This window comes from Zeus faber (genome assembly GCF_960531495.2).
Source record: "Zeus faber genome assembly, chromosome: 19".
Classification (NCBI taxonomy): domain Eukaryota; kingdom Metazoa; phylum Chordata; class Actinopteri; order Zeiformes; family Zeidae; genus Zeus; species Zeus faber.
The window spans coordinates 17,281,188-17,305,195 of NC_137206.1; the positions used below are offsets into that span (position 1 = coordinate 17,281,188).

Genomic DNA, 24,008 nt, shown 5'->3' on the forward strand with positions numbered 1-24,008 from the left:
TATATCCAAACACACCTTAGGGGGGGGTCAATGCAATGTGCGTAAATGTGTCTTGAAAGACATGACGCCCCGGGGCGGCTTATCCTCTGCATATTCATCTGTTTGTGTCAAAGCAGTCTAACCCGGCGCTGTTTGGCCAGGAGATGTAGCGTTAAGCTGGTGGCACATTATGCAACACAGACGAACAGGCTAACTTATAATCATGATGAAGCCCTTTGCGTACCAATGTTCTGCCTGGTTTTCTCGACAGACATTAGTGAAAATGTGTCACCGTGAAACCAGGTATGAGGAGAAGATCACAATCTCTGTCTATCCACATGAGTCAGTTGCAGTGCACAGTAGGACTCTTGGACCACTTAACAACAGCTACTGCCTGTTAATATTAATTTCCTCAACATTCACTCCCATATCGTCTCAACTCATCATTTCTGTTACAGCGCTTACTCTTTCAGACGCTTTAACCTTGTGGATTGTCTTAGAATCTGAGTAGGGAGAGAAGAGGTGTGTGTCTGTGTGTGTGTGTGTGTGTGTGTGTGTGTGTGTGTGTGTGTCTGTGTGTGTGTGTGTGTGTGTGTGTGTGTGTGTGTGTGTGTGTGTGTGTGTGTGTGTGTGTGTGTGTGTGTGTGTGTGTGTGTGTGTGTGTGTGTGTCTGTGTGTGTGTGTGCAGAAATGAGACCGAGCACAGGTGTCTAAAAGAGACCAGGGGAAAATGTTTGTGTGATGCAAACTGCACGCTTAGTTTGCCTGCAAGTCAGTGGTGGTATTAAGCACCAGCGATTGTGTAGAGACTGAAGAAACGCCCGACCTGTCGACACTGAGGCTGTGGACGAACGCGTGCACGCACACACACACACACACACACACCCCATTCCACCTACATATCATTGAGAAATTGCTCCGACTACAAAAAAAGAGTCTAAGGTGCTTTGTACCAGCAGCACAGTGTTGTTTGGTTACAGAACGTTCTGGCATCGCAAGACATTTAATTCATGGACACATCTGGTGAACATCCTTATTTGAAATAACCAAGCATTATATTTAACACCTCTGAATACATAAGCAAAAAACAATACAATATATTTTTTCATGGAAATATACTGCTGACAATGTGGAAAGGTAAACGATAATGGCAGAAGAGATAATTGGATAAAGTTTATAAAAAGACACACTTATCTTGGATTACAAATGTGCTCTAGCTGGGGATTATGTGTACATGTTGTCAATAGACAACAATTTTATGAGAGTTGTCAGAAGAATATCTTTTCATCATTTTATCAGATGCATTTGTCCAAAGTGACTTATTTTAATTATTCATCCACCGATGAACGCAGACATCAGGAGCAATTAGGAAAGCATGCTAGCAGGAGGAGCTTGGGATCGAAACTTCACGACGACCCACTCTGCCTCCTGAGCTATTTTATTCCCTCATTTATTGCCATCTCCGAGGAAAGGTTTAGAGGGTTCTGGCTTGCGAATTGGCACCAAATACTTGGCACTTGGTGATCACGCGGGGGGCTGACCAGATTGCTTTTCTGTGAGACACCAATGCTGAAAGGCTGCAGGTGCAAACACAGACTGGCACACACAAGACCCAAACCACCACATAGCCCCCCCCCATACACTTAGACTCAACACAAATATCCCCAATATAATGTGGTTGTACCCGCAGTCGAGAAGGCTCCACTGACCGTGCAGCCAACACTTATGGCCTGTCATCCAGCCACAAGATTATTGGCCCTTTGAAAAGCGAGGATATTAGCAATAGCCATACACATACGTACACACTCTGGGGTCGTTGTGTATTTCACTCTAGATCTTGGCTACGCTCTTGAAAATTAGTTTTAAGAGGCTGGAGGCCTGTTTTGATGGATAATTGCTTGTGATATAAATAATCTCTGATTTTATCATAATTTATTTGTAAATCTCACCCTGTTGATTGATATTGCAATAACCTGCATATATTCAGAAACAGTCTTTTTCTTCTTTTAAAAAACAAACTTGTTCAGACCTTAATTGTACAGAGATGTTTTTATGTGTTAAATGATGTTGGATGACATTTACATTTTTTTATGGCGGTTTCAGCTGCCAGATGCCACACAAGTGGTGTTTTCAGGGCCCTCTGACACAGAGAGACAGAGAGAGATGTTGCAAACACACCAGTTTATTGTAGAGAATAGCAAGATGTTACAAACCGGGAGCAAATGGACACATGCCATGACAGAGTCTCTCCTCATGTGGGAATGGGCGATTTACCTGTTGGTTGTTGATTGCCCTGATGAGCAACAGGCGTACAGCCACCTATAATCCCGGGCCCAATTACCGAGACCGGTGTAGAAGACACGTGTGGCTGCTTAAATCGCACCACCCCCACACCACATCTTTACTCTAAAGGGTTTATTTATATTTATTTATTTATTTTCTAACAGAATCTTTAGCCTGGCTTCACTTTCTGTGTGAGTATCTCTTACTCACTGAAGAAAGTAAAATTGTCCTATTAGCCTAATTTGACCCTCTGTTTAGTACATGTCTTTGTATTCTCTGCCAGTGATGGGGATTCTGTCATTATCACTATCTAAGCAGTCCTTTTCTGGTTCAACTGAAATATATTTTTGGCAAGATTAAAAATGGCAACGGCTGCCACAGGCAAGAGTAGTAAAATAAATAAGGAATAATTGGGGAATTTTCGAGAGAGTAAAAGTTTGCATGCTGGGGATGATGGGGCAGACTGTGCTGGAGAAACCCAGAAGTCCCATAGCGGGAGGCAGCTATAAAGGGGCTGTTTTGCTGAAGCTGTTCGTTTTTGAAGGCATTCCCACATCTAAGCCAGAAGGGCAGAGCTTTTACACCTTAGTTGGCCAGTCATGTGGAGAGATGACAAGAGTAACTGGAAGGAATGCAGAAGAAAGAGTCAAGAGAAAGCAGTAAAGCAATTTTCATCAGCACTCGTGCCGCCAAACATGTGAGGGAAGTACCGGTAAGAACTTGTCACCCCTGTGTTCGTGCTAAACACTACTCAGAGAGCGACCAGAATTGGCTTTGTCAAAGATATTCTTCTTTCCATCAGACAGTGGTAGATAAGTGGTAGAACTTTTACGTATTTTAATGAAGCACCAATTCAGAGTCAACTACTGACCCGGGACGTGTCATTAGCTTGGCTTTCTCATCCATCCCTGCATTTGACGTGGAGCTGGTGATGACGCTATCTGCATTTCTCTGGGTTCAGCTGTTCTCCGTCTAGCTTCGCTGTTGGTGGGAGATAGTAGACCTCAGCAGCAGCAGATTTGTGGTCCTTAGGTGTCAACGCAAATCCAGATGCCTTAGGCCAGCATTGGAATCAGCAGAAAATGGTCTCTTGGTATTGGCCTTGGGATCCTTGACCCGCTGGTGCACACAAAGAGCCTTCCTCTGAACACTGTGGATTTAATTATATAGACTCACCGGTAACTCCCACCGGTTCCAGTATATACGGTACATTGAAAATGGAAGTCCATAATTTTATTGTGAAGATGGCTATAAGCCTGAGCACCGGCTGCATAACATATGTCTTTGTGAACGGGCTTCTGCTCCCCCTTAGGTTGTGTTACTGTTGTCATGCTTTGTTTCAGATAATGATGATATTCTGCTTCCTTTCTGTGAGAACAGACTTGTTTTTCCCAAACCAAATAAGCTTTTTACCATTCCCATCTGTGGAACTGCTAAAAATAGATTGTCCCTCTATTCCCCTTTTTTTTTCCATTTTCTAAATATTTGATTTAGCCGAGTGAGCTTGGGGACCCCCTGCATAGAAAGTACAGCTGCTAGCATGAAACATTTATTATAGCACACTGTATTGGCTTTGTGCAAATATTGTAACAGAGATTTGGCCGAAGTCAACAAAATAGATAGCTCATACAATTTTTACTTAACCTTCATTCATAACATTCATATAGCTTTGTATCACTTGAATTCAAAATTTAATAAGCGGTTTGATGTGAGTTTATTGCTTTGGGCTGTAATATTTCTTTTTTGAAGACAGCATTACTATCAGTACAGGTGAGCAGGTACTATGGATTTATATCTACTACAAATTATATCTTAGTCCACATAAAGAAATATTCCTTTTTTATATCCCAGGTCACCAACCACCATAAGTCATCCGCTACCTCTCTGTCACATGAACTGTATTAGGCCGACTTTGGATGTCACCGGGTCATGGTTTGGTGTAGGCACGGTGGATGGCTCCGCATGGAGGAAATGTATAGGAGGGCGGGAGCAATAGAGCTCACATGGGTGATCAGAAGTCTGGAAGACCTTGTGACTCCTCATGACTTTTCTTAAGGGGCTTATGGGAGGTAAAACCTGGGAGGTAAGGCGGAAGACAGAGACTAATGGCTGGCCAGAAATGCTGAGGTTTGAACCGCAAAGGCTTTGTTGTTGCCAACTATCTGCTTCTGTGAAGTCAGGTCTGTCTGATTAGGACTTTGTTTCTTCGGCCCCTGTACCACCCAGTACCGATTGTACGGAGAGTTCAAGGTGTTTTTTCAGCTTTTCAAGCTGCATCATACTGTGCTCGGCGTTCTGTGTTTGATCTTAATGGCATTTCTCTACAGTCTTATTGGCGGAACACTTTCAGCTGTCTGACAAAATATCTCTCTGTGACCTGGTCTAGGGAAGTCAAATAACACTATGGAGCCTGTAACTGCTTTCATTTCTGTTCACATGCACACAAGCATGCACACATACCCGGATAAGGTTTTGTCTTTTGTCTTCCATATTGTGTTTTTGTATTATACCAGAGCATCAGTTAGTGCATTATTATATGTATTCGATGCCCATGTATGGAATATTGACTGTTTTTTAAATTCTCTGTTTGTGTGGGAGTCACAGCTTGGTTAGGGGGTCAGAAAGCTGGACGGTACAGACGGCAGAGAGAGATCTGCGTCTGTGCCTGTCTCCAATCCCCATCTCATCACACTCGCTCCTCTACAGCATCGAACAAACACTGTTCCCTCTCACCTTTTTCAAGGATCCCCTCTCGCCAACCCCCTCACTAGCTCAGTTGTTATCTTAGGGCCTCCGTCCCCTAAATCGTTTTGAAGGCTTTGCAGCTGTATTTCCCATACTGTCTAGTGAGTAATGAGGCAGCACACAACAATAACATCTCTGACTCAGATCCTACTGTATGCGAGAAATACACTTAATCACCAGAGTCATCAGAATCAGAATTATTTTATTTATTCATTATTTTATTTAAGTATATTTGCACAGACAAGGAAAGTGACTTGGTGAGGTTGATGCATAAAAGACAAAAAGCAATATGATATTAGCAAAAAATTAACCAAATAATGAACAAAGAATTAATCAAAAGTATTATTAATTAACAAATATTTACACACTAAGTTATTAAGAACTGTAAATTATGTAGGCTGTGAAAGGCTGCGGGGCTATGAAATGTGATGAGGCATGTACATATAATTAGAATAAATGTGTGTGGGAGTCTACCCACAGGTACGGGTTCACAGAGGGAGATTGAGTCTTTAGGCAGTGGGGCGCCGACATGGCTTGAGTCTTTATTAATGTTACAAACAAAAAAATCTGTGTCAAGGCCTGTGTTACTAGCGACCCCGGTCCTGCCGGGGAAACTTATTTCCTCCAAGCACAGTTAAAATTAATGCTGGGTGGATCGTTTCTATAAAGAATTTCGCAGAGCTGTTAATTTCCGTACTTGGCAAGTTGCAACGGAAAGCCAATCAGTTTGGACGGTCTAAAGCTGACCTTTCACCTCTGACCAATCACGTTTGTCAATATCGAACTAAGCCCCACCCCCTCCCTCGTGGACAGTTGCGCTTGTAAACACAGTAGACACAGAGCCAGAGCGTCGAGAACTGTGACGAGAAACAGAAAGATGGTGTATCATTGGGACACATACATCCATAGTTCAGCGTTTCTTTGGGAAATTAAGTTCCGACCCAAAGCAGGCGCTAAATATCCATTATGTAAATTATGTCGACGGGAATCCCACAAACTTTATAATTTATTTAGACCTACTTGGCATATTTATGTTGTTTTTGATTTGATCAAAATGGTATTTAAAGGAAATGTTAATTAAAGCGGCTGCACTTGTTAGTTATTGTTCAGGAACGGAAATGACTTGATTTCAAGTACAAATAATACATTTTTTAAATGAAGCATTTTATTTTGAATATTCAATAAAAAAATATTATAAATCTACATGCCTTGATGATGTCATCTCTATATAGCCTGCTTATCAATTATTTTAAAGCTCAATAAACACATCTAATATTTGACCGGAATCTCTCCCATATGTCAGGGAAATTGAAATCTTCCAGGACAGGTTGACCGGCACCAATTTTTTTTTCTAACGGAAACTCTGCAACAGGGTCACGTGCTCTACACCATGTGATCCCCACTGCAAGACAAAGCAACACATAAGAAAGCTCTTCAAGCTGGATACAACCAATCAGGGGGAAGAAGCCTGCGCCGTCACCTGCAGACCATTAACAACGCCCCCCTCGTCTGCCACAATATAATATAGATTTACGTGCGTATAAACATTTGTATTGCACATAATACATATGCGCACATAATACATATGCACACATAATGGGAATTAACATTCTGTTAACACACTCTCAACCTATATCTTAAATGGGATCTCTGATGTAACAGACAGAAACAGTATATATTTTCAGTTTGAGATGACACGCCGCTTAATGCCGATCTCTCCCAATGGTTCAATTGTAGCCCAAGGGTAGTTTGTATAAGTCATAAACAGTAATGGAATGGAATGGAACGGTATCTATTTCATCCACATGTTTTGACAATTTTATGGCAGTGTGTGTGTGTGTGTGTGGGGCCACATTCCATGCCCTCTAGATAAAACCGTAAGGTTAGGACTTGTAAGAAGACACTGCTTTGTCAGCAAGTTGCGATGACAATGGCGTCAATCCCCCCATTTCATTGTCTTTTTCCTCCTCTTGTCTCGCGGGGAAGGTCACATGACCGATATGATCCTGCAGCGCAGGGAGGCATCACCCCTCTTCTCCTCTCCCTTTTTCTTTTTTTAATCTTTCTGCATCCCCCTTTCCATTGATTCTTTAATCAACACAACACAGATGATCTTATGGATTGCCACTTTAGGAAAATTAAGGGCCGGGTCAGAATAAATGGGCATAATACTTTCATATTTGATTGTATTACCACTCAAGTTAGGCTAATTATCTTGACGCAGGTATTGATTGTTTCAGCAGTAGACTGGACCTTCTCCTGAGATTTTAACGAGCTCTAGCATTGAACGAATAGAGTAGGTGCCTGGCCACCCCCGGCTTATATAGAGACTGACATGGGTTTGAGAGGTGTGGGTCAGGTGAAACACGGCACGTTTCCTTGAAACAACCAGATACAGGTAGATCCAAGAGCAAATCCTCTGTGTCGCCAGGCAAAGACCAACTGAAAACGAATAAAACCTGCCACTCACAGTTGCCATGTATGATTCTCACAATGAGGAGAATTGCAGAATTGCAAATGAGAAATAGCCACACAAAACATGCTCGGACAAAGATTGTCTCAACGTATCAAATTTGAAAATATGCCATGAAGGTATAAGAAGGCAACGTCTGAGCATCTGTTCCATTGAATTTGAGCAAATCAAAAAAACTTGGGCGTTCATATACTTGATTGACAAGATCCCATGTCATATACTTCTAATTTTCAAGGCTCGTATCGGATGGCCACACTCGTCCCCTCAGTCTGTTTCCATTCCAAGACATTACCGCCGCTTCACACACATCTCCTCCTCTTGTGAAGCTTCATCTTTTCATCCCTCGCTACCTCATTCATCATGCACTATCTGAATCGGCGTCAACAGGAGCTGAGCTGTGAGAGGAGTACGTGGGAGGAGGCACAGATCAGACAACACAGTGACGATGGTCCCTGAAGGTTAAATATGAGAGGGATGTTGCTGAGCAAGCCTTATCACTTCGTTACACAGCAGGATCCCTTTTCCTCGCTACCTCTTTCTCTATCTGACCATCTTCTTCTTGCTCTCTTCCCTATCTCTGACTCCCGTACATCTCCGGCCCTGTTCAGGCTTTTCTCTGAGATATTATTACCCCTCATATCACCCTCTCACTGCTCTATTTCTTAATGTATCATTTCTTAATCTCTTTTTATTCAGTTCTTTATTCGTTGTTGAATAAATCTCTCTCTCTATGCCCTTGTGTGTCCGAGGCGCGCCGGCAGATGTCACGGCGTCCATCCATCATGGGATATCGGGGAATGAAAGCTAAATTGGGGTCAACGATGCACCATCAAATTTTTTTACGCTCCTGCTTGCACGTCTAACCTCAATGCCCTTGCCCCCCTTCCCCTGCAACTGTGTCAGGATGGTGAGCGTCCATACATGGCTGCGCTCGGCTGGGCGTCGCATGTGTCGATGGTGCAGCACACGACTGACCTTGGTTGAGGAGATGCTGCTGAGGCATAACATATTCATTCATTCAACATGGAACATGGCAGATGGAAGACAAAATACGGCAAAATTGACGATGGGACTAGGAGAGGGGTTTTAAGTAAGGTTCATCGCCATATTGGTAAAATTTTCCAAAAACTCAAAAGTAGAGCAATGTTTAAAATCTAAAAAAGTGATGGCTATCATCAGGAAAATAGACATAATGTAAACTGTGTGTGCTTACTAGTAAACAGGCGGCCACCGGTATCGTCCTTCAATCTGTCACTGCTGATACAGAATTCCGTTTGTTGATTTTGAACTCGCATGCTCTTTGAGTTTGTCCTCCTTCGTCTATTTCTCTTTATGTGCATCTAATGCGCACAACACAGTCAGCACAAAGCTCCAACCACAACATATTGAAAATCAGGCAGAACAGCCCCCGTGCCTACTTTAGATGCTGACTCTGTATAACCAGAGATTGAAAAGCCGATAACTGCAATGGAGAGTGTTCCTAATCCATTACGTCTCCACATGTGTTCGAAGCTATATAATGGCTATAATGTTTTGTCCTTCACGTGCCGATGGTGAAGGTCTGTTGCGTAATTGGGTAAAGCAAAAGCCTATGGCACGGCCTGCCCTCCTCATGAGCATGCAACCCCCCGATCTCCACTGATATCCACTATCCCAGCATGTTGGCTTATGACGGTGTAACAGTCCTATGCTCAATCCCCCAAACACAAAAGCATACAGCCAGATATCTAGTTGAAGCAGTATGCAACCCTCTGACTGGACGTAACACCCTAAATGTGATGGATGGCACAGAATGACCAGCTCACAAGACCACAGAGGGATGAGATATGGCTGCCCGTGACTCGCCGCCTCATGGTGAAGAGAGAAGGGCGAACTCCAGGGCAGCTGAAAAGAGAAGGTCTGCCTGGTGCTCCAGCAAATCCTGACAAAGAGCCGTCCAGCTAGATGAGGCATAGGGAATATCCCCATAGCTTGAGCTGGTGTTAACTTATTTTTGTGTAGGGTACAGCAAGGGTCACTTGTCCCCGAGGTGAGGTGATGGGAGCCATTTATCAGACAGCTTCCCATCACATTCCACCAGGCTTTGATTCTCCCCTTCTTTCCAAGGAAAGGCACATCTCTCTCTCTCTCTCTCTCTCTCTCTCTCACATCTGCTCTTACTAAATCACTTACTCACACACACAGATGGACAACAATGTCAAATTAAAGCACTGTATAGGTCATAGCTTAACTTTTCGGTGAATGTTAATCACAACTTTGCCGATAGAGTTGCGCTGACGTAGCTCGCCCGCTGACTGATATCAACACAAACCTTTTCATCAGCAAGCCAACGTTCATTTTATCCCTACGGTGCATAATGAATTTGCTGTGAGACTCTGGAACAAGAGGCGATCGCTCATCCTTGCGAAATGCTCTTTAATCAAGACCAAGTTTATAAGATAGGACCTCTCGTTGTTCTTGACAATGCTGATTGATTGCGCCGCATCTCGTTGTCTCTGGATGGTAATATCCCGTCACATTGTTTCCCAGTGTTTATTCCCAGTTCTCGGTTTGCAGTGAAAGCACACTCCTCTGTGCAGCAGGATATGAGAAGCAGCACGTTGATCAGAGTTTGCAAAAGAGCAAATACGACCGCTGTGAAACATGGGCATGGAGACAGAGATGGAGAGGAAAGGGGGATGACCATCTGTTTTAGTTGGATACAGAGTGGATTTACGTCAATGTGTTTCCAGATTCGCCGAATGCCAACGGCAAGGAACCATTTAGCTCCCTGAAGAATGCTTGTGCATAGGATGCTCTATATTCTCTGATGTGTTCTTCCCACACCTCTTACCATTCAGCTTGACAAAAGACGCAATCTGGTGTATCAGCATAAACACACAAACCAAGACATGCAGCGTGAGTTGTGTTTAGCATCTCAATGCAGCAGGATGGTGGAAAGTATTCCCTTTATTGATTTCTTGCTTCCCGTGTAATGCTGTGGTGGTCCATGGTCATCATGATGAATGGATGTACGTGCGCGTCTCCCTATTCACCCTTGCACGTCTGAGAGAGAGAGAGAGAGAGAGAGAGAGAGAGAGAGAGAGAGAGAGAGAGAGAGAGAGAGAGAGAGAGAGAGAGAGAGAGAGAGAGAGAGAGAGAGAGAGATGAGAGAGAGAGAGAGAGAGAGAGAGAGAGAGAGAGAGAGAGAGAGAGAGAGAGAGAGAGAGAGAGAGAGAGAGAGAATCCATGTTCTGTGCACTGTATCGGACGATAAATTGGATCAATGTTCCCCTCCAGTGTGTGTGTTCATGAGGGTGTTCCTGTTCCGTAAGTGTTTGTGAGTGCCTGCCTGCCAATGGCTGATAAGAGGACTTGCCCAAGGGTCCTTTGTATTTTGTAAGAAATTATTTCCTTTTCTTCCTTCCCTTCCCAGTTGTTCTTTTGAAGGGGTTTGATTTAATTATTATGAGGATTTGGGCTACAAACCCTGGATGCATTGTCTCAGTCAGCTCTGATGTGAAAAGCAAACGGTGCATAATGAAGGTTCTGTGTATCTGGCTTCTGCGTTCTGCCTGAAGTGATTGAACATTGTGGACAAGCCTGGATGGGAGTGACTTTGGGTGCATTTCTACAAATCCTTTATGAAGATTTTTGCTGTGCAGCCAAAATGCTTGGCCTGCTTGACTAGGATGAAAGAGCTTAGGAGGTTCCCTTCCAAAAAAAACAAAAAACTTAGCGTGTGTGTGTGTTATGTAATCTGGCACAGAGGAGGTATTCCTCTGGTCGCACAGGAATTGGAGATTAGTGTGTTGGTCTCGGCAAACAGCACACCTGCTGCCTCTTAACTACACACACACACACACACACACACACACACACACACACACACACACACACACACACACACACACACACACACACACACACACGATTTAGACGATTGATTTGGTTTCATCTAAGTGTGTGTGTGTGTGTGTGTGTGTGTGTGTGTGTGTGTGTGTGTGTGTGTGTGTGTGTGTGTGTGTGTGTGTGTGTGTGTGTGTGTGTGTGTGTGTGTGTGTGTGTGAACGGCTTTCGTGGGTATATGTGTGCATGCTTGTATGAATGTGATTTGGTACCATGGGCCAAAGAATCTGCCCCTAGCCAGCAGTAGAAACTCAGTTGGTAGCAACTTTTCAATACTCCAAACCATTTAAATGCATATGCACTCACAACCAGCGGGGAGAGATAAGCCCCCTCACAACACGCACACACACACACACGCGCGTTCCAGGTGTAATTATAGAATGTGTTACTGTGTGCCCCCTGACTAAAGACTGGTAAATGGTTTTGACTTTCCTCGCCACAGGATGTCTGCCGGAGGTTTTTCCACTTGTCCAACTAAGGTTATCTAACTTGAATTCTTTTTTAGTTTTTTTTGTTTTTTTTTTCCCATGCCCTGGTGAAGTGACGGAGCATAATTGGCTTGCAAGATGATGTTCTGACCGCCTCAGAGGACTTAATGTTCAGTTCCTTGTTGCTCGAAGGTTCTGGTCATGGACGAATGGCAGCCGGGCCCCTCAGTTAATGTGAGACCCCCAGAGCGTTAGGGTCACTTGTTCCAGACACCTGAGAAGCCAGGAGCAAAGCCCCTGGGGCCACTCAAGAGTTCCCACTAATCTCAGTGCAGTTGTTATAAAAATGGTGAACTACGCTTCATAGATAAGTACCAGCTCAAAGTCCCCAGCCCAATTTGTATACTGAGTCACGGGGATGTGTCGGGTGAAAGTAGTGAGTCATAGATGGGGATGTAAGCTGTTATGTTCCTGTTTTAATAATTAGAGGTGACGATGGTTCAATTTGGCCCAGCTGTAGCCAAAGTGCATCCAAAGTAAGACACTTACTATTCACTCAGTTTTCTGTCATTGATATTGGTTTATCAATGACAAAGTCCCTTTTACCAATTTCTGAGCCAGTTCTGGATTTGATTGCCGCGATTGGTTATGTAGGTATTTCCTCTAGCCATCGTGTGTGATTGGTTATGTCTGAATTTCCTCTAGCCATCATGTGTGTGATTGGTTATGTCTGTCTTTCCTCTAGCCATCATGTATGTGATGGGAGCCCTGGGACCTGCAGCAGGTTACCTTCTTGGCGGGGTCCTCATTGGCTTCTACGTCGATCCAAAAACTGTAGTCAACATCGACCAGAGCGATCCTCGCTTTGTTGGCAACTGGTAGGTTCTCCATGACCATATGTCTTTATGTGTTTGTGGGAGCTGCCTGTACATTTCTGACCCCTACATGTCATGGCTGGTGTCCTTTCTCTCTAGGTGGAGCGGCTTTCTCCTGTGTGCTGTCGCCATGCTCCTGGTCATATTCCCCATGTTCGCCTTTCCCAAAAAGTTGCCTCCACGCCACAAGAAGAGGAAGAAGAAAAAGATGAGCTCGCCCGGCGACGTGTCCAGCGATGATGAAATGATGAAGGAGAAGTCCAGCGGAAAGGGCCAGAACGTCTCCTCCTCCATGGGCTTTGGGAAGGACATCAAAGGTGAGGCATGAACATCACGGTTGCTTTCTGTTCTTCCAAAACCGCTGGAATCCTATTGGTTGAACATGCGTTTAACTCCTGGAAATTAGCTCTATAAATGTTCAAACGGGCCATAATCCTATCAATGGACAGGATTAGTCTGCTTATCCAATAGTGGAGGATCTATGGAGACCTCCTGTAAAGGTGCTATTGATCGATGATGGATGAGGTGCTCAAGCGGCTGCTTGATGATGCAGGTAATTTACTCTAAACAGCTTAATGCTGAGGACTCCTCATGACATGGTAGTAAATCAATAGTGCACATGCCTCAGGTAATCCTTATGTTTTATATAGATATCCACTAAACTAAAATGTACCATTTGTATTACTGCTGTGTGTAACAGTAAGCTAAAAAGTATGTACAATAGGATTTACTTACAGTTTCAAGTACCTATAGGCTGCATTACTTAACTCCTGCTCCTTTGATACCTGATGTTTCAAACGACCTTGTTTTATTTTAAAGAATTACTTGGTTTGCCAGGTTCCTGCCACTGATTTATGTGTTAGTCCTGTGTTTGTTTTTTTTTTTTCCATTACTCAGTCAGCTTTCCTCTCCAAAAATGAATGAACCCAGTCACATTTGCACGCAGCAACAGAGATACTCATTCAAGTCAACACTTTGCACACGCCGACACAGACTTGTGTGCACACATCATGCAGGACAGACACTGTAAACATGAATTGAATGGGCTGCTGCAGACCATTGAGCCTTTAATTTCTCCAGTAGGCTGCCTAACGGCCATTTTGCAAACTCAGGTGCTGGGATGTTTGGTTCTGTAATGTGTTTCAGTGCTGTGTGTGCCCCTTTTGTTGAGGTGACTATTTGTCTACAGGACAAATTCAGCACTTTTTTGTGATGTGCCGCAGCAAAAAACCTCTTTTCACTGAGCACTTTCTGACCCTCGGACCACCAGAGGACATTGCTGAAAAAAAATCTGCAGCATATGTCTGAGATTTATAGAGGTATTTTGGAGCCTTTTTTTCTTTGAGTGATTACTTACCCCCACTATCTGAGCTGTTTTGTTGGGGTATGGAGTTTTGGGGGGCGATTGGGGCACATTTTGCACACCTGTCTACCTCTCCGAAGGTACCAACGATGCGTGCGCAAGCTATGCCCACGCCAGCGATGGGGTATCCATGACAGTGTGTTTTACTACTTTAGATGTAGGTTATTTCATTTTACATCCCCTGGAACTAAACCGTGCGTAATGTGGATACTTCTCTCCCCAATCACCCCCTCTCCATGGGTTATGCACAGAAAATAATTCTAACGAGTCTAAGAGTCGTGCCCTGTTCCCCCGTGCCCCTTCCCCACACTGTTTTAAGTTATTTTATTTGGTGGAACGGGGCTCGGCGATCCGGGAACACAGAGCCATGTTTTAATAAATACATATAAATATATTTATGATTCCCCTCATTTATAATTCCCCCATTGAAATGTAATCCATGTGGGTTTTGTAAGCTTCTATCTGGTGTGTCCTGTTATTGTAATGCACACTTTGACTGACCAAAAAAAAAATCGACTTGAAGAATCTCATTCGACTTGCAGGTTTCCAACTGATGATTCCAATCATCGACTTTCAGGGGGTAGCCCCAGTCAAATTGGAGTGTCAGCTTATTATTATTTATTTTTTATCAGTAAGGAAGAGTGTGTGTATATGACTTGCTGTTAATATCACATCACACATACAGTATCTCTAAGCTGCATTTAAGCATGGTGTAAAGTTGCAGCACAGTGGTAAGTTTCTTAATAGTAAAGCTTGTGAGGCTATGATATGCAAAGTTATAAATGACAGGAACCAATATTTTTAACAAGGCCTGGGTTAGACAAATAAAACATCTGTCCTTTAACTGCTTCTTCTATATTTTTTCTTCCCTTCTCCCTCGCCCGCCCTCGCTGCTGAAAGTTGGTTGCCTGGATCCAGACCTTTGAATCTGCCCACTCCACAGAGTTGACTGAATGTTATGGACTGGCATCTTGACATGAAACAGTGATTTCTCGGTTGAAAATAGGGATCGGTCCAATGAGCGCCGCGGGGGGATTAACGATTAGCCAATCAGTGCCATGGGCGGGAGAGATGAATGATTAGCCAATGAGCACCAGGGGGACTAATGATTAGCCAATCGTCGCCACAGGCAGGACTAGCGCTGCTGGAGGAGTAATAACAAGTGCGGTGAAGAAGATAGACGCTGCTTTTGAGACTGTTCTAAATCTATTAAAAGCCAAACGACTTACATTTTTTGTTTTTACTTCGCTCAGCTCTGCTCTTAAAACCCTTGCAAAACCATTATGTTGGCATGGCTACACATCAGTGTCGACGTAAAATGACGTCAGATTCAGGCGCGTACGGTGGTCTACGGTGATTAGGATCTAGTGATTCTAGTGGTTATGGAAAATCGAAATCCCCACCCCCAAAATCGGTTAGAGTGGAGGCAATAGCAGACTGAAGATGGAGACGGGAGTGTAACGAGTTGACAATTCTGTCTGATATCAGGCTAGAAAGTCGGTAGTATTTAACAGGATCACAGGCTGCAGTTCATTAAAGGCCACGATGTAGACTGTCAGCCTGGATCTCTCAGATCAAAGATCAGTGTGGATCTAACACTTGCACACACACAGAGGCGTTACACGACACACACTGATGAAATAAAAATATCAATAAATAAAAATATCATATTGTGGTGTGAATAAATGAATTGGTGTAAATGAATAATTAAAATATATATAATCAGTCACCAGATCCAGAACAAGGCGAATTAGTGAATTAGCCGAGATGCTTTCCCCAAACCGCTGTTCGAACCCTGGGGGCATAAAGCCACTTTGTTAGTCGTAATTAACCCCTCCCTGCCTAAATCCATCCCCCATCCCTCTCTATGTTCTTTCTTCCTTTCCCTTTTGACACTTGCGTGAGAAGCAGTGCGGCCAGAACCATTATATATACTGTGCATATAGTCTATATACTGTATGTAAAAAAAAAAACCCCTCAAAATACCTTGACATTTTCCGAATCTTTCCCCTGGTGTTCTCTCTCCTTCTATCTTCTCCTCGCCGGTTTAAAATCCCTCTGTGATAATGACTTTTTCGTTCAAGGTCTGAATCGAGGCACTTTGTGGGGGACAGGCTGGAAGCCATGAAGTCATTATAGATCCTTTCCCACTTGAACTGAAAGCCGCAATTCTAATGCCAATGTTTTGAATAGGTGTCATGTGGGAAAGGGATCCGGTGTTGATGTTCCGTAAAAGTCGTTCCCTAAGTTTCTGAATGGAAGCAGTAACATTGCCGTAAAGGTGGGGTGGAGCCAAATCCAAATAAAGAAAAAATAGTTTTTTACGATTATTTATTTCGTACAAATATTTAAAAAATGATTTGTTTTTTGAGGGGAAAAAAACCCCAAAACATTCAAAAAAAATTGCGAATCCTATCGGAACCGTGGCACTCGCAAAGACGAGAAACTGAAACAAGTCCAGTCTCTACGGAGACAGGTCTTTATGTTCTCAAATTTTTTTTTTTTTTTAATTTTTTTATTCTATTCTTAAAAATGCCACTCAGACCTAGACGTGTCTTTTACAGTTAGGGGTGCAGAGCGGAGACGGCGAGGGAGCGAGCGGAAAGGGAGTGGTAGAACGGGAGAAGGCAGAGAGTGTTGCACACGTTGAAAATGATCACACTGATTTAATAACATTGGGTTAGGGTTATTGGGTCTGGGAACAAGGGCTCTGTCAACGGAGAGAACAGAGTCCCTCCGGGAGGGCCGGGGAGATGGGGAGCAAAGCGCTGGTCTAAAAACAAAACTGATTCTGTTGCCTCCTCCGCGTGATATTAGAGACCTCTCGTGGGAGCATTACGTACTGTATCCCTAACAGTCATCTATGTGGGAACTGACTCCATGCGGACCTTTTCTGTAACGGAGGCCAATGTGGAAATTACTACCTAATGCCTTTGCTGGATATTTTATTTAATCCAGCAATGTTACGGATTCCATGTGGGAAAGGGGCTTATGACTAATGAAAGCAGGAAGCACTGATGTCAGGTGGAGATTTGATGGGGGGGCAAAACATATTGTGATTATTAGAAGCTATACACCTTTGTTTACAAACGCGCAGTGTCATTGGTCAAGACAATATTTTTTATTGACGGAAATTTGGGTTTTATGTGTTTAGGTCCTATCCACTTTAGTAAAATGTATAGATTTTTGCCAAAACTGAATATACTTAAGTAAATTCAGATATTTCAAAATGGTGCTGTAACAGTGATCCATGCGACCGCACGCCTTGGAGTGGTGGCAAGACTGTGTGTGTGTGTGTGTGTGTGGGTGTGGGTGTGTCACACAAACCCTATACAGAAAATCTGATTACTGAATGGAGAGGAAGTCAGCCTGATGATGACTCGCTTATTTTGTGCTCGCACACACCATCTGGATAATTCAAATAGTTTATCCGTCTCCCCTTTTATCGCTGAATTAACATAATTTGTTTTATGCAAAATAGCATGAGAAACTATGAGAGTTTTTAACGGCAGTCGGTCAGTATTGATGATATCGCCTCGTTTCTAAACCACATTGACATAATGAACTCTGAAATGGATTTTTCTATATTTGATGGAGACAGAAGGACAGGCGAGCACTGTGGGGGAGGGCGAGCGTGTTGTTTGCTCTGAATTTCACAGGTGACACAGATCGGATATGTATGATGAATGTCTAAACAGGAGAAAAAAAATGCATGGATTTGGGTATATTATTCATAACGATTTTTGGCCACGTTCAAATACGGAAATAAATTGAATAAGAATCGAGATATTGGCTGGTGCGACTTCCGTCTAAACGCGTAGATCTGAATTTGATGGTCATTGCGATTCAAACGTCATCAATCACGCCGTATACAGGTGGCGGCAGCTCAAACAAAGCGTTATTTATTCACCCATTCAAAAGTTACTGACCCACGGTTCCACTGTCAAAAGATCCAACTACCCGATCCCACCGATGTCGATCCTCACATGGCCAGGCTGCAGTCAGGGCTCTGGGCTTTCTTCTTTGTTGTAAAATTTTGCACCTCTCAAAGATGCTTCGGAAAACAAGAGCTTGAAGTATAATTTCTATCTCACTTGCATCGATGGCAGATGGCAAATGGGCTCAAGTATGAAGTGTGCATGCGGGGTTGATTTGAAGTGTTTCTGCTAAACTGTAAACATGAGAGGATATGGGTCACAGGGAAAGCTGTGCAGAAAATACATCGGATGCCGGCAAGAGGCCGGAACCGGGCATAAGACCGGCGGCGTTAACGCAACTTAGAGTCGGGAATACATAGATGGAGAGAAGATTTGTTTTGATGGTGCGTTCGTCCCCCTAGATCTCCCCAAGGCCGCCGTGAGGATCCTCAGCAACATGACCTTCCTCTTCGTCAGCCTGTCCTACACGGCCGAGTGCGCCATCGTCACCGCCTTCATCACCTTCATCCCCAAGTTCATCGAGTCGCAGTTCGGCATCCCGGCCTCCAACGCCAGCATCTACACCGGTATCTGTCTGTCTGTCTGTCTGTCTGTCTGTCTACTATCTATCTCTACCTTTCTACCTCTCTCGCTATCTACCTCTTCTGCTCTGTTCATTCACTTCCCTTGGACTATTTTATTATGTGTATACACACACCTAGAGATACACACGTGGAGATACACACTCAGCGAGAAACTATGACTCACTTAATTATGTTCAGCTGTATTCAATGTTCGTTTCCTCTGAAAAACAATTTGAAGACACTATTGAAGATACGCACAGTCCCCTTCTGTCCCCACAAAGACGTTTGTTTTTTTCAGGATAATATAATAATGTTTTTTTCTGTATGTTAACAACAAGCATATGACACCTGAAGTTAAATTTAAGAACATTTTTATATAAAATATCTAAAAAGAAATTTACATAATCATATTTTAGGTTAGGTTAATCGGTAACTCTTAAATTGACTGTAGTTGTGAATGTGAGCGTGCATGGTTTTTTGCCTCTGTATGTCAGCCCTGTGATAGACTGGTGACTTGTCCAGGGTGTACACCCGCCTCTCGCCCAATGACAGCTGGGATTGGCTCCAGCCCCCCCCGCAACCCCACGGTGATAAGCGGTATAGATAATGGATGGATGGATATTTTATGAACCATCATTGATTTAGACTAGAAACAGGGTTCAGGAGGTAGATATATGTAATAGATATACTAATATAAATAATAGACGAGACTAAGATTATATAATATTTAAATTAATAAAGATCACATTGACAATTGATTATTTGTTTTGCACAAAGTCCTTGAAAATGAAAAGATAGTGCTTTAAAAAGTACTTATTCAAATAAATTAAATAAATAACATTTTGTAATGCCAGAATGAACCCTGTAAAAACAAAACTGTGTATCACGATGCTGGTTTCTATTGTCTTGTTATGACACCCCTGGAGAGAGAGAGAGAGAGAGTGTGTGTGTGTGTGTGTGTGTGTGTGTGTGTGTGTGTGTGTGTGTGTGTGTGTGTGTGTGTGTGTGTGTGTGTGTGTGTGTGTGTGTGCGCGTGTGATTAACTAACATATGGTCATGTGCACACACACATAAGGTGCCACTGCCACAAATCCTCTGCTTGTTGCCAGGATACAAGGGGTAAAGGAAAATGGGTGGTGCAGTTGCCATGACTACCCAAACTATGCCAAGCTGTTGTGATGTGAGGAGGAGAGGGCTTTCCTGGAGACAGGAGAATAGAGGTGTGCGTGTTTGTGTGTGTGATATGTTGTTACCGAAATAGCAATATCACACTTCACCCACACCTCTGTCAGTTTCCACTTTCTCTCTTTCTCTCTCTCTCTCTTCTTCACTTTGCGACTTGGTCTTTTTATGTTAATTGAACCATCCTCCCCTTTTTTGCTAGTTCTCCCCTTTTTTTTTTTTTTTTTTTTTTTAAATATGGCTTTTATATCATTGTCTTTAAGTGGAATTTTATCGTGATAAAATCAAAATTTCATCATATTTTCATATGCAATTGTACGTTAGTAAATCATAAATGCTCAAATGTCCTCACAGTATGAGGTTTGAAATAAATGTTATTATTATTTTTTTAACTAAGCGTGTAATTTAAAACGTTTCATAAGTTAGTTCAACGTTGTTAACTGACTCTATCAGGTGGCATTTTGAACAGAAGATTTTGTGATAGTTTTCGATATACTGTATATATATCAAGATGAAACACAAGGTTTCATATAAGTATAGCATTTTTTATTTTACATTTTCATTTTATATAGTGTGTGTGTGTGTGTGTGTGCGTGCGTGCGCGTGTGTGTGTGTGTGCGCGCGTGTGTGTGTTAATCCTGGGAATGTACGTGCTTTTGCCACAGATGTACATGCATTTACAGGATAATCATGAGCTACAGCTGTCTGATGCCTGCCCCCCGCTGAGCACTGTGTTCAGACTGTCAGCATGTGTGTGTGGGAAAGATTGAGAGATAACGAGTGTCTGGGGGGGGGGGGGGGGGCGAGAGAGAGAGGTTTACTGTACAGTGTACACATAATAACAGTAGATGACATCTCTGGAACGCCTTTATCCACTGATCCTATGGCTCATCAACTGTCCTGGAACACCACACACACACACACACACACGTTCTCCTAGCAGCTTCATTATACTGCAGCGAGGCTTGAAGACTCCCACTCTCGACACTTAAAGTCTGGTCATCGAGTAACATGGTGGAAGAAGAACTCATATCCTTTTAGTACCGACACGACATGACCCTCGTGAATGTACCGGCCGCGTCCCAAATACAGCTTAGCTAGAAAAATTGTAGAGGTGGAGTCATATCTAATCTGCAAGGATATAGAAATATACATATTAATCTTGATTTTGGGGGGGGGCAAAAAAAACCATAAGTATAGATATCTGTAAAAAATATAGATGTCTGCTCTGAAGTTTAGAATTTTGATGAAGTCTAAAATAAATTGTATGGGTGAAGTCATAATAATTTACAAATATATACAAATAGAAATCCTGGTTTACAAAACAAAACTTAAGTTAGAAATGTAGTAGAATAAAAAGTATAGATATCTGCTTGGAAATCTTTAAAATTTTGAAATTTAAAATTAGTGACGTGATGTCATGATAATTTACAAACATACTGTATACAGAAATAGACACTGTATGTCCCAATTAAAAATTAAATATATATATATATATATATATATATATATATATATATATATATATATATATAAAATGTAAAGAAAATTTAAATAAGTAATTTATAACGATATAGAAATAAAATTATGAATCCAGATTAAACAAAAAAACAAACAAACAAGCTGAAGTTAGAAAGGTCTTGAAATGTGAAGACGTCAAGTCTCTGAAACAGAGAAACTTTTCCGCCACCGGAAACACCAAAAAAGATATTATTCCAATCCTCGCTCTCCCCTCTTAATGCCTGTGTCTCTCGCCTATCCCTCTTATCACCTCACTCGCTCTCTCTCGCACCTCCTTATCACCCTCTCTCCTCCCTCCCTCTCCCTCTAGGTGTGATCATCGTGCCCAGTGCTGGGGTGGGCATCGTGCTGGGCGGCTACATCATCAAGAAGCTGAAGCTGGGCGCCCGCGAGTCGGCCAAGCTGGCCATGATCTGCAGCGGCGTGTCGCTGCTCTGCTTCTCCACCCTCTTCATCGTGGGCTGCGAGAGCATCAACCTGGGAGGCATCAACATCCCCTACACCACCGGGTGAGACGCCTTCTCCAACGCTTGTTCTCATGACTTAGATTTGTTATCACAGTAATAACACCGTAAGGAGCAGCAGGCTGCAATGCATTTCAAACGGAGCTGGGCTTCATCCGGCTGCAAGGGGGCGGGGCTGCAAGGGGCGGAGTGACGACGGGCGACGAGCTCACGGCTTCACGGCGACAAGGAAAGTTGAGCAGCTTTCAACTTTATGCAAATGATCAGCGCCGAGCGCCGGGCGACAGCTTATAGGAGGGAAGTTATGCTCTCAATGGCGCTGGTCCTTGGAATATGGACGCTCGGAACACTGCATTGTTCATATTTCTTTTATGAAAAACGTCACTTAAACCATCGATAATACAAGGAACACATCATTTTATGTTTTCTTAAACGAGGACAATTCTTCATTTTAAGGGACGGATGGCAAGATTATTTACGTATTTTTTTTTCAAGAGGTTATTTATTATGCAAAGTAATCAAACTACACCATTTTAATAAAAAATTAAGTAGACACGGCACCATCTATCTATGTAATGTATATTAAATATGGAAAAGGTGACAGGTTTGAAATGTTTGGAACGCCCACAACAGCCAGGGACACAGAAGCTCCGTTGCCGGCGATGTGACCCTCACTTTACACATCGACTATGATTCACAACAGCATCATAGCAGCGAACTCGCTCCAACCCCACCCTGTTATCTCTCAGCCAAACTGAGTTTTGTGTTAAAATATGTCCTGGTAGTGGGCTGGCTTGGGCCGATATTCGATATCCGCTCTCCCACCGCATGCTTCGCAATGTGTTTAATTTGATCATTTGTTATCGTATATTACATTTTTATTAGAAATTAATAACATATAAAATACAATAATATCATTTTATATTATCATTTTATTTTTGACATGGGTTTTTTTTTCTTTCTTTCCATGTAGTAAATTGTGCATTGTAATAATACGTAGTGACAGTGCTATTAGTACCAGTATTTAAATACTACTAGTAAACTAGTTAAGTCTTTGGAACGTATGATACTAGCCCAGCCATTCGGCTAAAGGTGAGGGGTAGAACTCTTGGTTTCAGTCTTTTTAATCCTACAATGCATACGATGGGTCAAAAATGACCTGCGGGATTTTATTGCTTTATGCCTCAAACAAAAATATTTGAATCATGTAAAATTCCAAGAATGCCTTAATTAAGCTCTTTTTAATATGAACAATGAATGACTACATTTACACCGGAATGTGCATTCTAGGGTTAAAGTAGAATACCGTGTTTGTTTACGTCAACAGGGATACTTGTTAGCGTGATTTCCAGACTCATCCGAAGGGTTCATCCTAAATATGGTTAGAGTCTGGTTTGCGCTGGCACTCACACACACACACACACACACACACACACACACACACACACACACACACACACACACACACACACACAGTCACAGTTTCACATCAGCATCACGCGTTGTGGCGTGGAGTGTGAATGATTAATTTGCGATGCTGGCATCTGCTCTCGTGGCTGAAATGAATCACTCCTCCACCTCTATTCGTGAAGACGCTCCTCATCCTCACATTAGGAGGAGGAGGGGGAGGAGGCTCGCAGCCATCCAATGCCTCTACAGCGCCGACCAAAATATGGCATTGTCGCCACATTTATAGACGCACATGGACGGTGTGTGAAGCGAACAAAAGCTGTTTAGCTTTTTTAAAACTCTTGTTTAGCTTTTTTGAAGTGATCTCACACGCACACACACACACACACACACACACACACGCGCGCGCTGCCTTGTTCATCTTCCTCTTCCTGCTCCTTCCTCCCATCGTGTCTGTTCCGTCGCCGCCTGCTCCGCTGTGTCTCTGCTTCACGGAAACTCGACTGGTTAAATGGCTCTCGAATCCATTTCCACCCCCCCTAATGACTCACAGCCCGATTCACAGGCCTTGAAATGAAAGATGCAGCAGTCCCATTCATGTCAGCTTCTGCTCATTCTTCATTTGTGCACATTTGTCAATTGACAATTGCGATATTGACAAAATCAAATGTCACAATATTATTTTTGACAAATACTTCTATCGATACTTTGACAATATTTTGGGGGATGACAATTGGTTTCATGCGATATTAACAGTTTATAAAGTTTAGAAAGTCGCATTAATTTAATGTTCCACAGCCTAAAAGACCAAATTTAACGATATCACCATGTCACCATCATAAACATTCTCGACTGTCTAGTCTCACACCACGATATCAATATTATATCATCCTATG

General features: G+C 42.8%; 1 protein-coding gene across 1 annotated transcript in view; it reads left to right on the plus strand.

Moving 5' to 3' along the window:
- The window catches only part of slco5a1 (solute carrier organic anion transporter family member 5A1), a 40,923-nt gene that overhangs the window by 11,268 nt on the left and 5,647 nt on the right, over positions 1 to 24,008 (plus strand). The window contains exons 3-6 of the mRNA XM_080020642.1: positions 12,542 to 12,674; positions 12,771 to 12,988; positions 18,374 to 18,538; positions 21,549 to 21,747. Coding sequence (XP_079876768.1) covers positions 12,542 to 12,674; positions 12,771 to 12,988; positions 18,374 to 18,538; positions 21,549 to 21,747 — 715 coding nt within the window. The remainder of the gene's footprint in view (positions 1 to 12,541; positions 12,675 to 12,770; positions 12,989 to 18,373; positions 18,539 to 21,548; positions 21,748 to 24,008) is intronic.